Source organism: Geotrypetes seraphini, chromosome 4 (genome assembly GCF_902459505.1).
Source record: "Geotrypetes seraphini chromosome 4, aGeoSer1.1, whole genome shotgun sequence".
NCBI lineage: Eukaryota > Metazoa > Chordata > Amphibia > Gymnophiona > Dermophiidae > Geotrypetes > Geotrypetes seraphini.
Genome location: NC_047087.1, coordinates 204572243 through 204584969, shown reverse-complemented (window position 1 = coordinate 204584969; position 12727 = coordinate 204572243). Strand labels below are relative to the sequence as shown.

General features: G+C 45.6%; 1 protein-coding gene across 9 annotated transcripts in view; it reads right to left on the bottom strand.

The window, feature by feature from the left end:
* Nucleotides 1-12727, bottom strand: part of CCSER2 (coiled-coil serine rich protein 2) — a 296048-nt gene that overhangs the window by 138338 nt on the left and 144983 nt on the right. For all 9 annotated transcript variants that reach the window (XM_033940825.1, XM_033940821.1, XM_033940822.1 and 6 more), the window contains 2 exons: nucleotides 9065-9224; nucleotides 6202-6400 (listed from right to left, as the gene is read on the bottom strand). In XM_033940825.1, coding sequence (XP_033796716.1) covers nucleotides 6202-6400; nucleotides 9065-9224 — 359 coding nt within the window. The remainder of the gene's footprint in view (nucleotides 1-6201; nucleotides 6401-9064; nucleotides 9225-12727) is intronic.

Sequence of the window (12727 nt, the reverse complement as noted above, 5' to 3'; positions counted from 1 at the left end):
AAAGACACCGTGTACACAGGGTAACTAAGAAGCCTGAAAAGAGAATGCCAAGAGCTTGGAGAAAATCAGGAGATCAAGCGCTTAGAAACAGATGGGGGAAACATGCATATTATAACAGACAAAAATTAAATAAACGACAATACTACTCAGATACGATTGGGGTAGACAAACCAGACAAGGAAACTATTTAAAATTATAACAAAACTGACAGACTGAATAACAACGACTGCCTCAAACATAGCTCCTCCCATACCCAACTCACTAGCATCATACCTTGAGAATAAGATAGAGAATATAGGTATTTAAATTATGATAATATGACAATCAAGCATGATAATATAACTGACTGATAATAATAGCATGATAATGTTATTTCTGAAAACAATTCATTAGCTATACCAGTGGACAGAACATGGACAGCATTTAATACCGTATTTTCGCGGATATAACGCGCACCTGTGTAAAACGCGCACAGGGGTATAGCGCGCAGAAATCACGATGATATGTACCAAAACTTTTCTATACCGTGCTCAGGCATATAACGCGCATGATGCCCGACGCTCCTTTCACCCGCCCTGACTTTCCGTGCGCTGTCCCGACTCTCCGTTTACCCCCCCTGACTTCCGTGCACTGCCCTGACTTTCCGTGCGCTGTCCTGACTCTCCGTTCACCCCCCCTGACTTTCCGTGCACTGTCCCCCCTTGAAGTCCTGTCCCCCCTTGAAGGTCTGTCCCCATCCTGAAAGCCTGATGCCCCCCCCCGACGTCCGATACATCCCCCCCCCCCGGCAGGACCACTCGCACCCTCACCCCGAAGGACCGCCGACTCCCCAACAATATCGGGCCAGGAGGGAGCCCAAACCCTCCTGGCCACGGCGACCCCCTAACCCCACCCCCCCCCACATTACGGGCAGGAGGGATCCCAGGCCCTCCTGCCCTCGACGCAAACCCCCCCCCCCCCCCAACGACTGCCCCCCCCAAGAACCTCCGCCCGTCCCCCAGCCGACCCGTGACCCCCCTGGCCGACCCCCACGACACCCCCACCCGCCTTCCCCGTACCTTTGTGTAGTTGGGCCAGAAGGGAGCCCAAACCCTCCTGGCCACGGCGACCCCCTAACCCCACCCCGCACTACATTACGGGCAGGAGGGATCCCAGGCCCTCCTGCCCTCGACGCAAACCCCCCTCCCCCCCCAACGACCGCCCCCCCCCAAGAACCTCCGCCCGTCCCCCAGCCGACCCGCGACCCCCCTGCCGACCCCCACGACCCCCCCACCCCCCTTCCCCGTACCTTTGGAAGTTGGCCGGACAGACGGGAGCCAAACCCGCCTGTCCGGCAGGCAGCCAACGAAGGAATGAGGCCGGATTGGCCCATCCGTCCTAAAGCTCCGCCTACTGGTGGGGCCTAAGGCGCGTGGGCCAATCAGAATAGGCCCTGGAGCCTTAGGTCCCACCTGGGGGCGCGGCCTAAGGCACATGGGCCAAACCCGACCATGTGTCTCAGGCCGCGCCCCCAGGTGGGACCTAAGGCTCCAGGGCCTATTCTGATTGGCCCACGCGCCTTAGGCCCCACCAGTAGGCGGAGCTTTAGGACGGATGGGCCAATCCGGCCTCATTCCTTCGTTGGCTGCCTGCCGGACAGGCGGGTTTGGCTCCTGTCTGTCCGGCCAACTTCCAAAGGTACGGGGAAGGGGGGTGGGGGGGTCGTGGGGGTCGGCCAGGGGGGTCGCGGGTCGGCTGGGGGACGGGCGGAGGTTCTTGGGGGGGGGCGGTCGTTGGGGGGGAGGGGGGTTTGCGTCGAGGGCAGGAGGGCCTGGGATCCCTCCTGCCCGTAATGTAGTGCGGGGTGGGGTTAGGGGGTCGCCGTGGCCAGGAGGGTTTGGGCTCCCTTCTGGCCCAACTACACAAAGGTACGGGGAAGGCGGGTGGGGGTGTCGTGGGGGTCGGCCAGGGGGGTCGCGGGTCGGCTGGGGGACGGGCGGAGGTTCTTGGGGGGGGCGGTCGTTGGGGGGAGGGGGTTTGCGTCGAGGGCAGGAGGGCCTGGGATCCCTCCTGCCCGTAATGTAGTGCGGGGTGGGGTTAGGGGGTCGCCGTGGCCAGGAGGGTTTGGGCTCCCTCCTGGCCCGATATTGTCGGGAAGTCGGCGGTCCTTCGGGGGGGGGGGGATGTATCGGACGTCGGGGAGTCGGCCGGGCAGGAGGGCTTGGGCTCCCTCTTGCTCCGATCGTGGATGCGGGTGCGGGTGGGAGCGCGTGCGAGCGGTCGTTCGGGGTGGGGGTGCGAGCGGTCCTGCTGGGGGGGTGAATCGGGCGTCGGGCGGGGTGGGAACTATGTTTAAAAACTTTTCTATACCGCGCTCAGGCATATAACGCGCGAGGGGTATGCGCGGTAGGTAAAATCGCGTATAACGCGCGCGTTATATCCGCGAAAATACGGTACTGTCACAGCAACAGAATTAAGGCCCAGATTGTCAAAACTTTAAGGCAGTTGCTAAACTGGTTTCCGCCGGTTTAGCCAGCACGCATTTTATTGGCGGACTATCAAAAGGGCTTATCTCTGTCTTTAGTGAGCTTTCTAGCAGTCTCCACACTGCCATGCAAATGGGCTCAACATTAAAATGAGCACTCTCACTGCCACACAACTTCCTCCCTCCACAACGGTAGAGATGGCCACTCTCTCCTACTGCCAAGCAACCCCCCCCCCCAGCAACAGGGGAGATGCCCATTCTCTCCTACTGCCAAGCAAACCTCCCCACCCCACCAGTGGGAGAGATGCCCATTCTCTCCCATTGCCACACAACCCCCCACCTGCCTCTGACCCCTCTCCCCCATACCTTGAATTAGATGGCTGACCGGAGGAATGCCTGCTCCCTCCTATGGCAAGGACCTTAAACAACCTGGGTCAATCAGTCTCAGGCCCCTCCCCAGTGCATCCCAGGATGCACCAGTGAGGGGTAGGCCCATTTTGAAGAAGCATGCCAGCTAGCCAAAGGGAGTAGGCATCCCTCCGGTCAGCCATCTAATTCTAGGTAAGGGGGAGAGGGGTCGGAGGCAGGGGGGAGGGGTATTGTGTGGCAGCAGGAGAGAATGTGCATCTTCTGCTGCAGGGAGGGGATATTGTGTGGCAGAGGGAGAGAATGGGCATCTCTCCTGCTGTTGGGCTGCTGGGGGAGGGGTGTTGGTTGGCAGCGGGAGAAATTTTGATCTCTCCCGCTGTTGTGTTTTTGTGTTTTTTCTGCACATGTGCTCATTGCTAGCACCAGCAATGAGCACATACAAATTTAGCGACTCTTCTCTGCCAACCTCATTTACATGAGCATATTTTGGAGAATGACTTGCTTTTTTTAATTTGATACCACAACTGCTGCGATAGCAGTCCGTCATTTTTTAATGTGTTTTGAGAATCTAGGCTTAAGACCTCTGGTAAATAGGCTATCTGAAACAAAATGCTAACCAGATCTATGTCCATCCCACCTATACTGAAACCACAAGAGCTCCCTCCCCAAACTCTACATAACAATTGCACCAATCTACTTGTATCTAACTCAACTGTATTATACTCCAAATTGCTGTACTGTAATTCTAATGACAGCTCAATGCTTCCCCTTGTTGAATAATTACTACATCTCCTATCTCTGGTAATTACCTCATAGTACACTGCTTACTTTATGTCATTGTTGTAACTCCTAAATTCAATGTAAACTTTTTGATTTCTAGAAGTCATCTTGAACCTAGATAGGCAAAGAGCGACCTAGAAATTGAAGTTTAGATTAGAAGAGATGAATAAGACATGGGGAAAGCCACTGCTTGCCCTGTATCGGTAGAATGGAATATTACTACTCCTTGGATTTTAGCCAGGTACTGGTGACCTGGATTGGCCACTGTGAAAACAAGCTACCGGGCTTGATGGACCATTGATCTGACCCAGTAAGGCTATTCTTATGTTCTTATGTCAATTCTACAATAAGGCAAGGATAGTTCTTAAGAGGAATTTGGAGAAATTCTACATAGAAACATGACAGCAGATAAAAGCCAAATAGCCCATCCAGTCTGCCCATCCACAGCATCCATTATCTCCTCTCTCTAAGAGATCCCATGTGCCTGTCCCATGCTTTCTTGAATTCAGACACAGTTTTTGTCTCTAGCACCTGTATCGGAAGACTATTCCATGCATCTTCCACCCTTTCTATAAAAAAGTATTTCTTTAGATTACTCCTGAAACTATGACCTCTTAACTTTATCCTATGTCCTCTCATGCCAAAGTTTTCATTCATTTGAAAAAGGCTCACCTCCTGTACATTAATACTACAGAGATATTTAAATGTCTCTATACTCCTCTCTTCTGCCTACCCCCAAGCTGCAAGCTATAGACCGGTAGCAAGCAAACCATTCATGACAAAGTTAATAAGAGTTTGTAGTCGCTACCCAATTAAAACATTATATTTCAAAATGGAATTTACTATTACCCTCCCAACCTTTGTTCAGAAACAGTACAGAAACATGCTGGATTGATCTGATATTGAATTAGATCGGTATTACGCACAGGTAAATAAATGTTACTACTACAGTTCAATGTTTCAGCATCTGACATGGCCAACCACACACTGCTGTTAAATAGACTAGCTGAAACAGGAATCTCAGGAATGGTATTACAATGATTCAAAAGCTTTCTGTCAAAAGACACTACAAAGTGTCAAAAGAAGCCATGCAGAGTACCACAAGGATCTCCTATCTAACCACTATCATACATCTTCATGACCACACTGAACTCAACAAGCCTCAGACCAAGGGAATGGCTCTTCTCATAAACAATGTCTTTCTACTATTTCCTGCAAGTCTGAACCAAGCAAGCATAACTACAAATATTGTCCAGAATGCTAACTAAAGTGCAAGAATAGGTGGAGAGATACCATCTCAAACTAAACCCATCTACTATTACTCTGACAACTGGAACCAGCTTCAATATTGAGAAAACCTCCAAAGTTCTGGGAGTCACTTTAGATAGCTAGCTATGTTTTGAAGCTCATGTTAACTTAATCAAAAATCATTTCTTACATTACAAGAACTAAGGGCTCCTTTTACTAAGGTGTGCTAGCATTTTTAGTGCATGCTAAAGATTAGCGTGCGCTAACCACGCGCTAAATGAAAAATACTAATACAAGCTCTAAGGAGGCGATGGCGTTTAGCGTGTGTGGGTATTGTAGAATGCACTAAAACTGCTAGCACACCTTAGTAAAAGGAGCCCTAAGAATAAGACCCTACTTCTTCCAACAGCATTACAGGATACTAGTGCAGTTAAAAGATATTGTCACTACTAGACTACTGAAATGCTCTTCTATCAGATATCCATGAAATTAATTAAAAAAATTTCAACCGATATAGACATTGCAGGAAAACTCATACTACAATTCAAGATTTGACCATGTCACACCATTTGACCATGTCACTCCATCAATAAAAAACAGAATAGAATTCAAACTATGCTGTGTAGCATTTAAAATGCTATACAGTGATGTCCCTAATAGCTTCCCCAGATTTACTGAACTATTAGGTAGATCTGTGGACCAACAAAATTCTAATAACCTGACCCTATCATTCCCAGCTCTGAAAGATATAAAATACAAGACAACTCACAGCAAATCATTCAACTACTAAATAGCAAAAGTGTGGAACTCACTTCCCATCGAAATTCACACAATCACAGTATACTCATATACACAGTTTCACAAAAATCTAAAGTCATGGCTTTTTTAAAGAAATTCTACCAGACTGAGACTAATAATTCAAGTCACCCAAACCAAAAGAATGTTAATGGTGAGCTGCTATTTATGTTATATTATGGACCATTCAGGTCTTTATCTGCTGTCATTTACTATGTTACCTCAAACTGTATGTATAATTTGATAACTTAATGTAGCATGTATAATTCTTTGCAACAAATTTAACTCTACACAAAATTCTATGTAACAATAAGTTGCCTGTAACCCTCCTGGAACTCTAATTAATGAGGATTCAGCAGGATACAAGATTGCCCATAATATAACATTAATAAGAAAGAGTGAGCCTTCATAAGTACTAGCAAGTAAAACCGATTATACTAGGACCTTCCACACAAATTGATAACAGCTCAGTTTCACTTTACAAACACAAAATTACCTTTAAATGTTACCAATATTAATATTTTCTGAATGTCTGCATCACTAACCTGCTGCATCAAACGTTTCAGCTTCAATAACTGTGTTTTCACTGCTGTGCAGTCCTGAACCATATGAAGAAGGGTCATTTCATCAAGCATCACCGTGTTCTCATGTAAACTCATTTGTGTATTTCTAGAAGCTTGGTATAAATTTGTCATTCCATAACTTTCAACAGGATCAGCAGGCAGTTCAAGGTAAGTAGGATCCCTAAAATGAACAATGTCCTCGAAATTAATTGGGCCACATTCTCTTAGTTTTCAATAAAAAGAATTAACAGATAATAAATTCAATTGTTTTTGAATACAACCAATACAAAAATGGAATATATAACAAATAGATGTTCTCACTCGACACTTTCACAGAAATGGCTTGACATTACCAAATCATTAAAGTGAGAAAGTGGCATAACAGTTGTGTCAATGAACAGAAAACCACAGAAATATGAGTCAATCTAGCTCAGGGGTAGGGAACTCTGGTCCTCGAGAGCCGTATTCCAGTCGGGTTTTCAGGATTTCCCCAATGAATATGCATTGAAAGCAGTGCATGCAAATAGATCTCATGCATATTCATTGGGGAAATCCTGAAAACCCGACTGGAATACGGCTCCCGAGGACCGGAGTTCCCTACCCCTGATCTAGCTGTATTCTTTCTTAAGTAAATATGCAATGGGAGTGAATTATTAAATTCTTGCAATAAATATATGATCCACAAATATATGACAGTTTAATTTCTATTGTAGAAATATTTGTGCAGTGCTCAGACCCGCAACTAACTCGTGCTCAATATATAGTGAACAAAACAGAGGTTGCCCAACATGGCACTCCCTGTCCAACCGCCACTTAAGCAGCTTCAGGAGTTTAATCGATTAGAGGTTGCAAATGGGTTGCCCAGTTCACGGGACCTACACTAACCAGCCATGATCAGTAGCTTTTCTGTTAAGAATTTATCCAATTTTAGCGACTGAATTAATGCTCTAAGAATTAAGAAATTGTTTTGCCTTCCTTGGGACTGTGAGGGAACAGGCTCAGGTCTTAAAAGAATGTTCATTGCACCTTCCAACCATGTCTGCCTGGGTGTTTGTGTATGGGCATGCACTGGAGTTCAGGAGGACCTGGACTGGATCCGTCACAGTCAGTTATATTGAGTACATTTCTCCACTCAGAGAAAGTAGTTGTGTTGGCAGGGAGGGAGGGAAGAGACCTGGCATCACCAGGTATATACCCTGAAGAGCTCACACAGAATTTTACCCCTCAGCTCAACTGCAACTTCAAAGGAAGGCCAGGAGAACACCCAAAAAAATAAAAATCAATCACAGAGATGCACACAGATGCTATCTGCCTGCAAATGGGCATAACCCACAAGTTTGGAATGGCCTTTTGAAGTCAAGGGTGAATGTTGCACTTTCTCGACAATACATCCCCAGTATTTTATGCAGTTTAAGCACCTATGGACATCAATGCTTTCCATGCCAAAGTCAATGGACTGTACTTCTCAATGCCAAAAATATAGTTGTTCAGCTTTTCTGGACCATAGAGACCTCTCTTGGATATCAAGAGGGATCACAGTCAGGCTCCAAGCATTGCAAGAACAAGTTATGGGCATCTGTAACCAATACGGTCCTGCTTTACTGGGTACACTCTTTATAGCTACTGGTTGGCTGTGAAATGACTATTTTGAATACAAACACTCCAGACTGAGCCTAAAGTCCTCAAAGAGAGGCCTACAGCTTAGCTCTAAACCAAAGAAATTTTGAAAAGGTCGAAAAGTCTAAAACATTAACAGAGGAAAAAGTACAGTATAACAGTGACAGAAGCATAAGAAATGTTAGTGAAGAAATGTCTTCTTGAGACAAGCTCCAGTGATGAATGTCTACTAGGTCCATAGAAAGATGAAGACTGAGGTGGTCCTACAGGACAAAGCAGGAGAGTGGCATGCAATGGCCACTAAGTGACTCAAAAGTACTCACAAAATTGGAGGAACTTTCTGTGAGAACTTGCTATCCTGCTTGTACTCAAAGAAAAAAGATAAGACGGGACTCATGAGAACTGACGGCAGCCATTCAGGAAGCAGTGCGGGCACAGACAGAAGCGCGAAAAGCTTGCTCTTGCCTTGTGCGCCACTAGCCCCAACATGAGGACTCAGGAAGCAGTCGTCCAGCGAGGGAGGGGCAGGAGCGTGGAAAGTGCACTCCTGCCGATACACCACTGGACCAGCAAAATTTAAAGGTGCGGGATGGCTGGGGTAGGGGAGGCTGGGAATTAATTTAAAGGTATCGGGGGCTGGGACTGTCTGCCTTAGACCTGCCCTGTACTAGCCTACCATTAGACCACCAGGGGAGTACAGGGTGCAGAACCTAGCAAGGAGTATAGGGTTGGGTGCAGAGCCTGGCAGGGAGTGAGGGGGGATGGGTGCAGAGCCTGGTATATATTAGTACACAATTTGGTTCAGAATGTTTTTTTTTGTTGTTTGTTTTCCTCCTCTAAATCTAGGGTGCGTTTTATGGTCAGGTGCGTCTTATGGAGCGAAGAATACGGTAAACAATATAATACAAAAGTGTAAAATAAATCTTACTGCTTCAGTCTGGAGAAATGGGGAAATCAAACTTCTGCTAGTTTGACAAATAGGTACAGTTAGACAAATTCTGCTAGTTAGACAAATAAAGTATTAGAAAAAGGCTGTATTTGGATAGAAACAAACAGCATGGATTTGAGATACAACAGAGGATAGAAAAGCCACATGAAGTTTGGAACATGCAAATTATACTGACAACAGTTTTCAGTTAGAAAAGTCAATTTCTCCAAAATCCAATATTGAAAAAATACAATTTGTTTCCTAACATTAATTATATTAATTACATTAATTAGACTCTACCTATTCATATTGTTTTTGTCATGGTGATAATGGTCAGTATTGCCTAGGTGATAATGTTCTTTTCCACTCCAGCGATGAGTTGTCCTGTTCCACAGTGCCGTTTGCTGTTGCCTGACATTTCTGTCTGGTCTCTCAAAATGACTCATACTTGAACTGCGAACTGTAAGGTAAACATGGCAAATACCCATTAATTAATTAGCTACTAACAACATACTGAAAACAGCTGCTTCATTAGAAACTTGAAACAAACAAAAAGTGAGGCTGGTGCTAAAGGGGCTTATTTTCAAAAAAGATAAATGTCCAAAGAAAGCATAAACTTGCACTTAAGATGTCTTACTAGTCAAAACTTCCAAGTAGGCATCCTCAAAACAGACTTTCCAGAAGTCTTTCTGGTTGTTTTGTCTCCAGTGCATCTAAATCTTAAGGGGGAATATTAAGGTATGTTTTGGGCAGGCCTAGGGCTGTTAGGACTTTGACGTTACGGAGACATAATCAAACCTTTAACAAAACATCCAAGCTTTGTTTTTGTCTTTTTTTTTTACGTTTGGAGCTAAACCTGTTTTAAAAGTGTCTAATTGCTAAAATAAAAAGTGCCCAAAGTGAGCAGATGACCACTGGAGGGATTAAGGCATGACCCCCCCCCCCCTTTACTCCCTCCAGTAGTAACAGACCCCCCTCCCACCACCCAAAGATGTGTAAAAAAAAAAAAAACCAGTACATTCTAGCTCAGTGGTCTCAAACTTGCAGCCTGAGGGCCACATGCGGCCTGCCAGGTACTATTTTGAGGCTATGTTTTACTGAACTACGATTGCCATGCTATGTCTCACCTTACCATGTTTTGTCATATTATATTTCTCTCCTATTATATTTTTACCATGCTTTGTAAACTTTGTTTTGCCATCTTTGTCAGACTTGCCCCAGGTATATTAGATAGATTGTGAGCCCGCCGGGACAGATGGGGAAAAATGCTTGAGTACCTGAATAAATTCATGTAAACCATTCTGAGCTCCCCTGGGAGAATGGTATAGAACATTGAATGAATAAATAAGGTTCAGCAGAGGGAGATCTTGCTTCACCAATTAGCTTGACTTCTTTGAAGGTGTGAATAAACATGTGGATAAAGGTGAGCCGGTTGACGTAGTGTAGGGCTGCTCAAATGGTCGATCGCAATCGACCAGTAGATCGCAAAGGTGAGTTGACCGCATTGCCTTTGTGATCTTGTTCTTCCTTCCTCCCCGAGCCAGGCCAGGCGCGTACAAGCGCCGGACCCACAAGACTTCACCTTCGACATCAATTCTGACGTCTGAGAGGAAGTTCTGGGCTAGTCAATCGCTGAATTGACATCAGAGGTGAAGGCTTGTGGGCCCGGCGCTTGTACACGCCAGGCCTGGCTCGGGGAAGCAGGGAGAAATCGGCGTGGTGGCTTAGGGGAGGAGGGGAGGGACGGCAGGAAAAGAGAAAAAGAATTGGGGAAGTGGAGAAATCGGCATGATGGCTTGGAGGGGGCAGGGAGAGAGAGACAAAGGCATGCAGGGGGGAAGAGAGAAAGAAAGACAGGCAGGCAAAGGGGAGAGAGAAAGACAGAAATAAAGAGGGGGTTAGGGGGGAGAGAGAAAGAAAGGCAGACAGAAAGAAAAGGAGAGGGGGCAGAAAGAAAAAGACAGAAAGAAAGAAATATTGGATTCACAGAAAAAGGAAGTGCAACCAGAGACTCATTAAATCACCAGACAAAAAGTTAGGAAAAATAATTTTATTTTCAATTTAATGATCAAAATGTGTCCGTTTTGAGAATTTATATCTGCTGTCTATATTTTGCACTATGGCCCCCTTTTACTAAACCACAATAGTGTTTTTTAGTGTCAGGAGCAGCGAGGGGCATTCAGCGCAGCTCCCTGTGCTAAAAACCACTATCACGGTTTAGTGTGAAGCAGCAGACCGGCTCTGCAGGACTGCACCCTCTCCTCCAACAGAGGACCACAGCAAAGGGATCTCACGGCACTCAAGCTACCAAAAAAGACAAACTAAGTGATATAAAAAGAAAAAGATGCAGAGCAAAAGACTTCTGCATGGATTGCTTGTAGAAATTGAAACTGTAGGGGGCTCTAACTCTCTAAGGTAAGAGAAGTACAAGTTCAGAAAAGCGTTTGGATTTCTGCAACTTCCAGATTGCGGGAAGGAATTGAACATCTAGTGTACTGAATCTGGAAGGGATGTAACAGAATATACTGTTCAGAGAAGCAGACTTCGAGAGATGTTGGAAACCTTTCATCTTGTGAGAAGGGATATATTTTTGATACCCAGGAAATTGTTTGATGAGATACTTCAGGTAACAACAGAAATAGATTATAATTTATGGCATGATTAGCTAACAGAGTTTTGGTATAATCGCCTGCCAAATCTATCCATAGTCTGTCCCTCACGGCAAAGGGGAACAGAGGCATAACCCTTAGATGGAGTAGATTTCTTCAAGTAGACTCCACCACCAAAGATTGATGAGTGAATTGAGGATTATCAAACCCTGGTAATGATCTAATTTTACATAGTGTGTCCAAATTCCTGGGAGCCACAGGAACAGAGAGAGCTGAGACTCCCAATTTTTATAGAAAGTGTTTCTCTCAAAATCCCATGCAAAGGCAGTTTGAGTATCTCCTTAGGTGGATGATCATAGTCCAAAGTTTCTAGAAATTCTGCATTGAATTTGGAACCGCCTCCATTTTGACTGAGAGATCCTTTCCCAATTACCTGATAAAATAGGTAAAGGAGAGTTTCTCAAAAGGAGAAGAAGCTCTAGTTGGAGAATGTCAATTTCAATTTTCTAAATTTTTTTCTTGAAATTTTTATGGTAACAGAAGAGATACATCATACAGTAAATATGATACAAAAAGGAATACAGAATGACCTAGAGGCGGGAACTAAGTGTGAAGTCATTAAATTTGCAGATGACACCAAACTATACAGCAGGGCTCAAACCAAGGAAGACTGCGAGGATCTCCAAAAGGATCTAACGCAGCTGGAAAAGTGGGCCGAAAAGTGGCAGATGAGCTTCAATGTGGGGAAATGCAAGGTCATGCACGTGGGGAAAAAGAACCCGATGTTCACATACAAAATGGGGGGAACACCACTAGGGGTTAGTAACCTGGAGAGAGACCTGGGAGTGATGGTAGACGCAACACTGAAGGCATCGGCGCAATGCGCCACAGCCTCTAGGAAAGCAAACAGAATGCTGGGTATCATTAAGAAGGGTATTACGACCAGGACGAAGGAAGTCATCATGCCACTGTATCGTGCAATGGTACGGCCGCATCTGGAGTACTGTGTCCAGTACTGGTCGCCGTACCTCAAGAAAGACATGGCGGTACTTGAGGGAGTACAAAGAAGAGCAACCAAACTGATAAAGGGAATGGAAAATCTCCCATATACCGACAGATTGAAGCAGTTGGGACTTTTCTCCCTGGAAAAGCGAAGACTTAGAGGAGACATGATAGAAACCTTCAAGATCCTGAAGGGCATAGAAAAAGTAGACAGGGACAGATTTTTCAAATTAAGGGGCACCACAAGCACAAGGGGGCATTGGGAGACATTGAAAGGGGACAGGTTTAGAACAAACGCTAGGAAGTTCTTTTTCACTCAGAGGGTGGTGGACACATGGAACGCGCTTCCAGA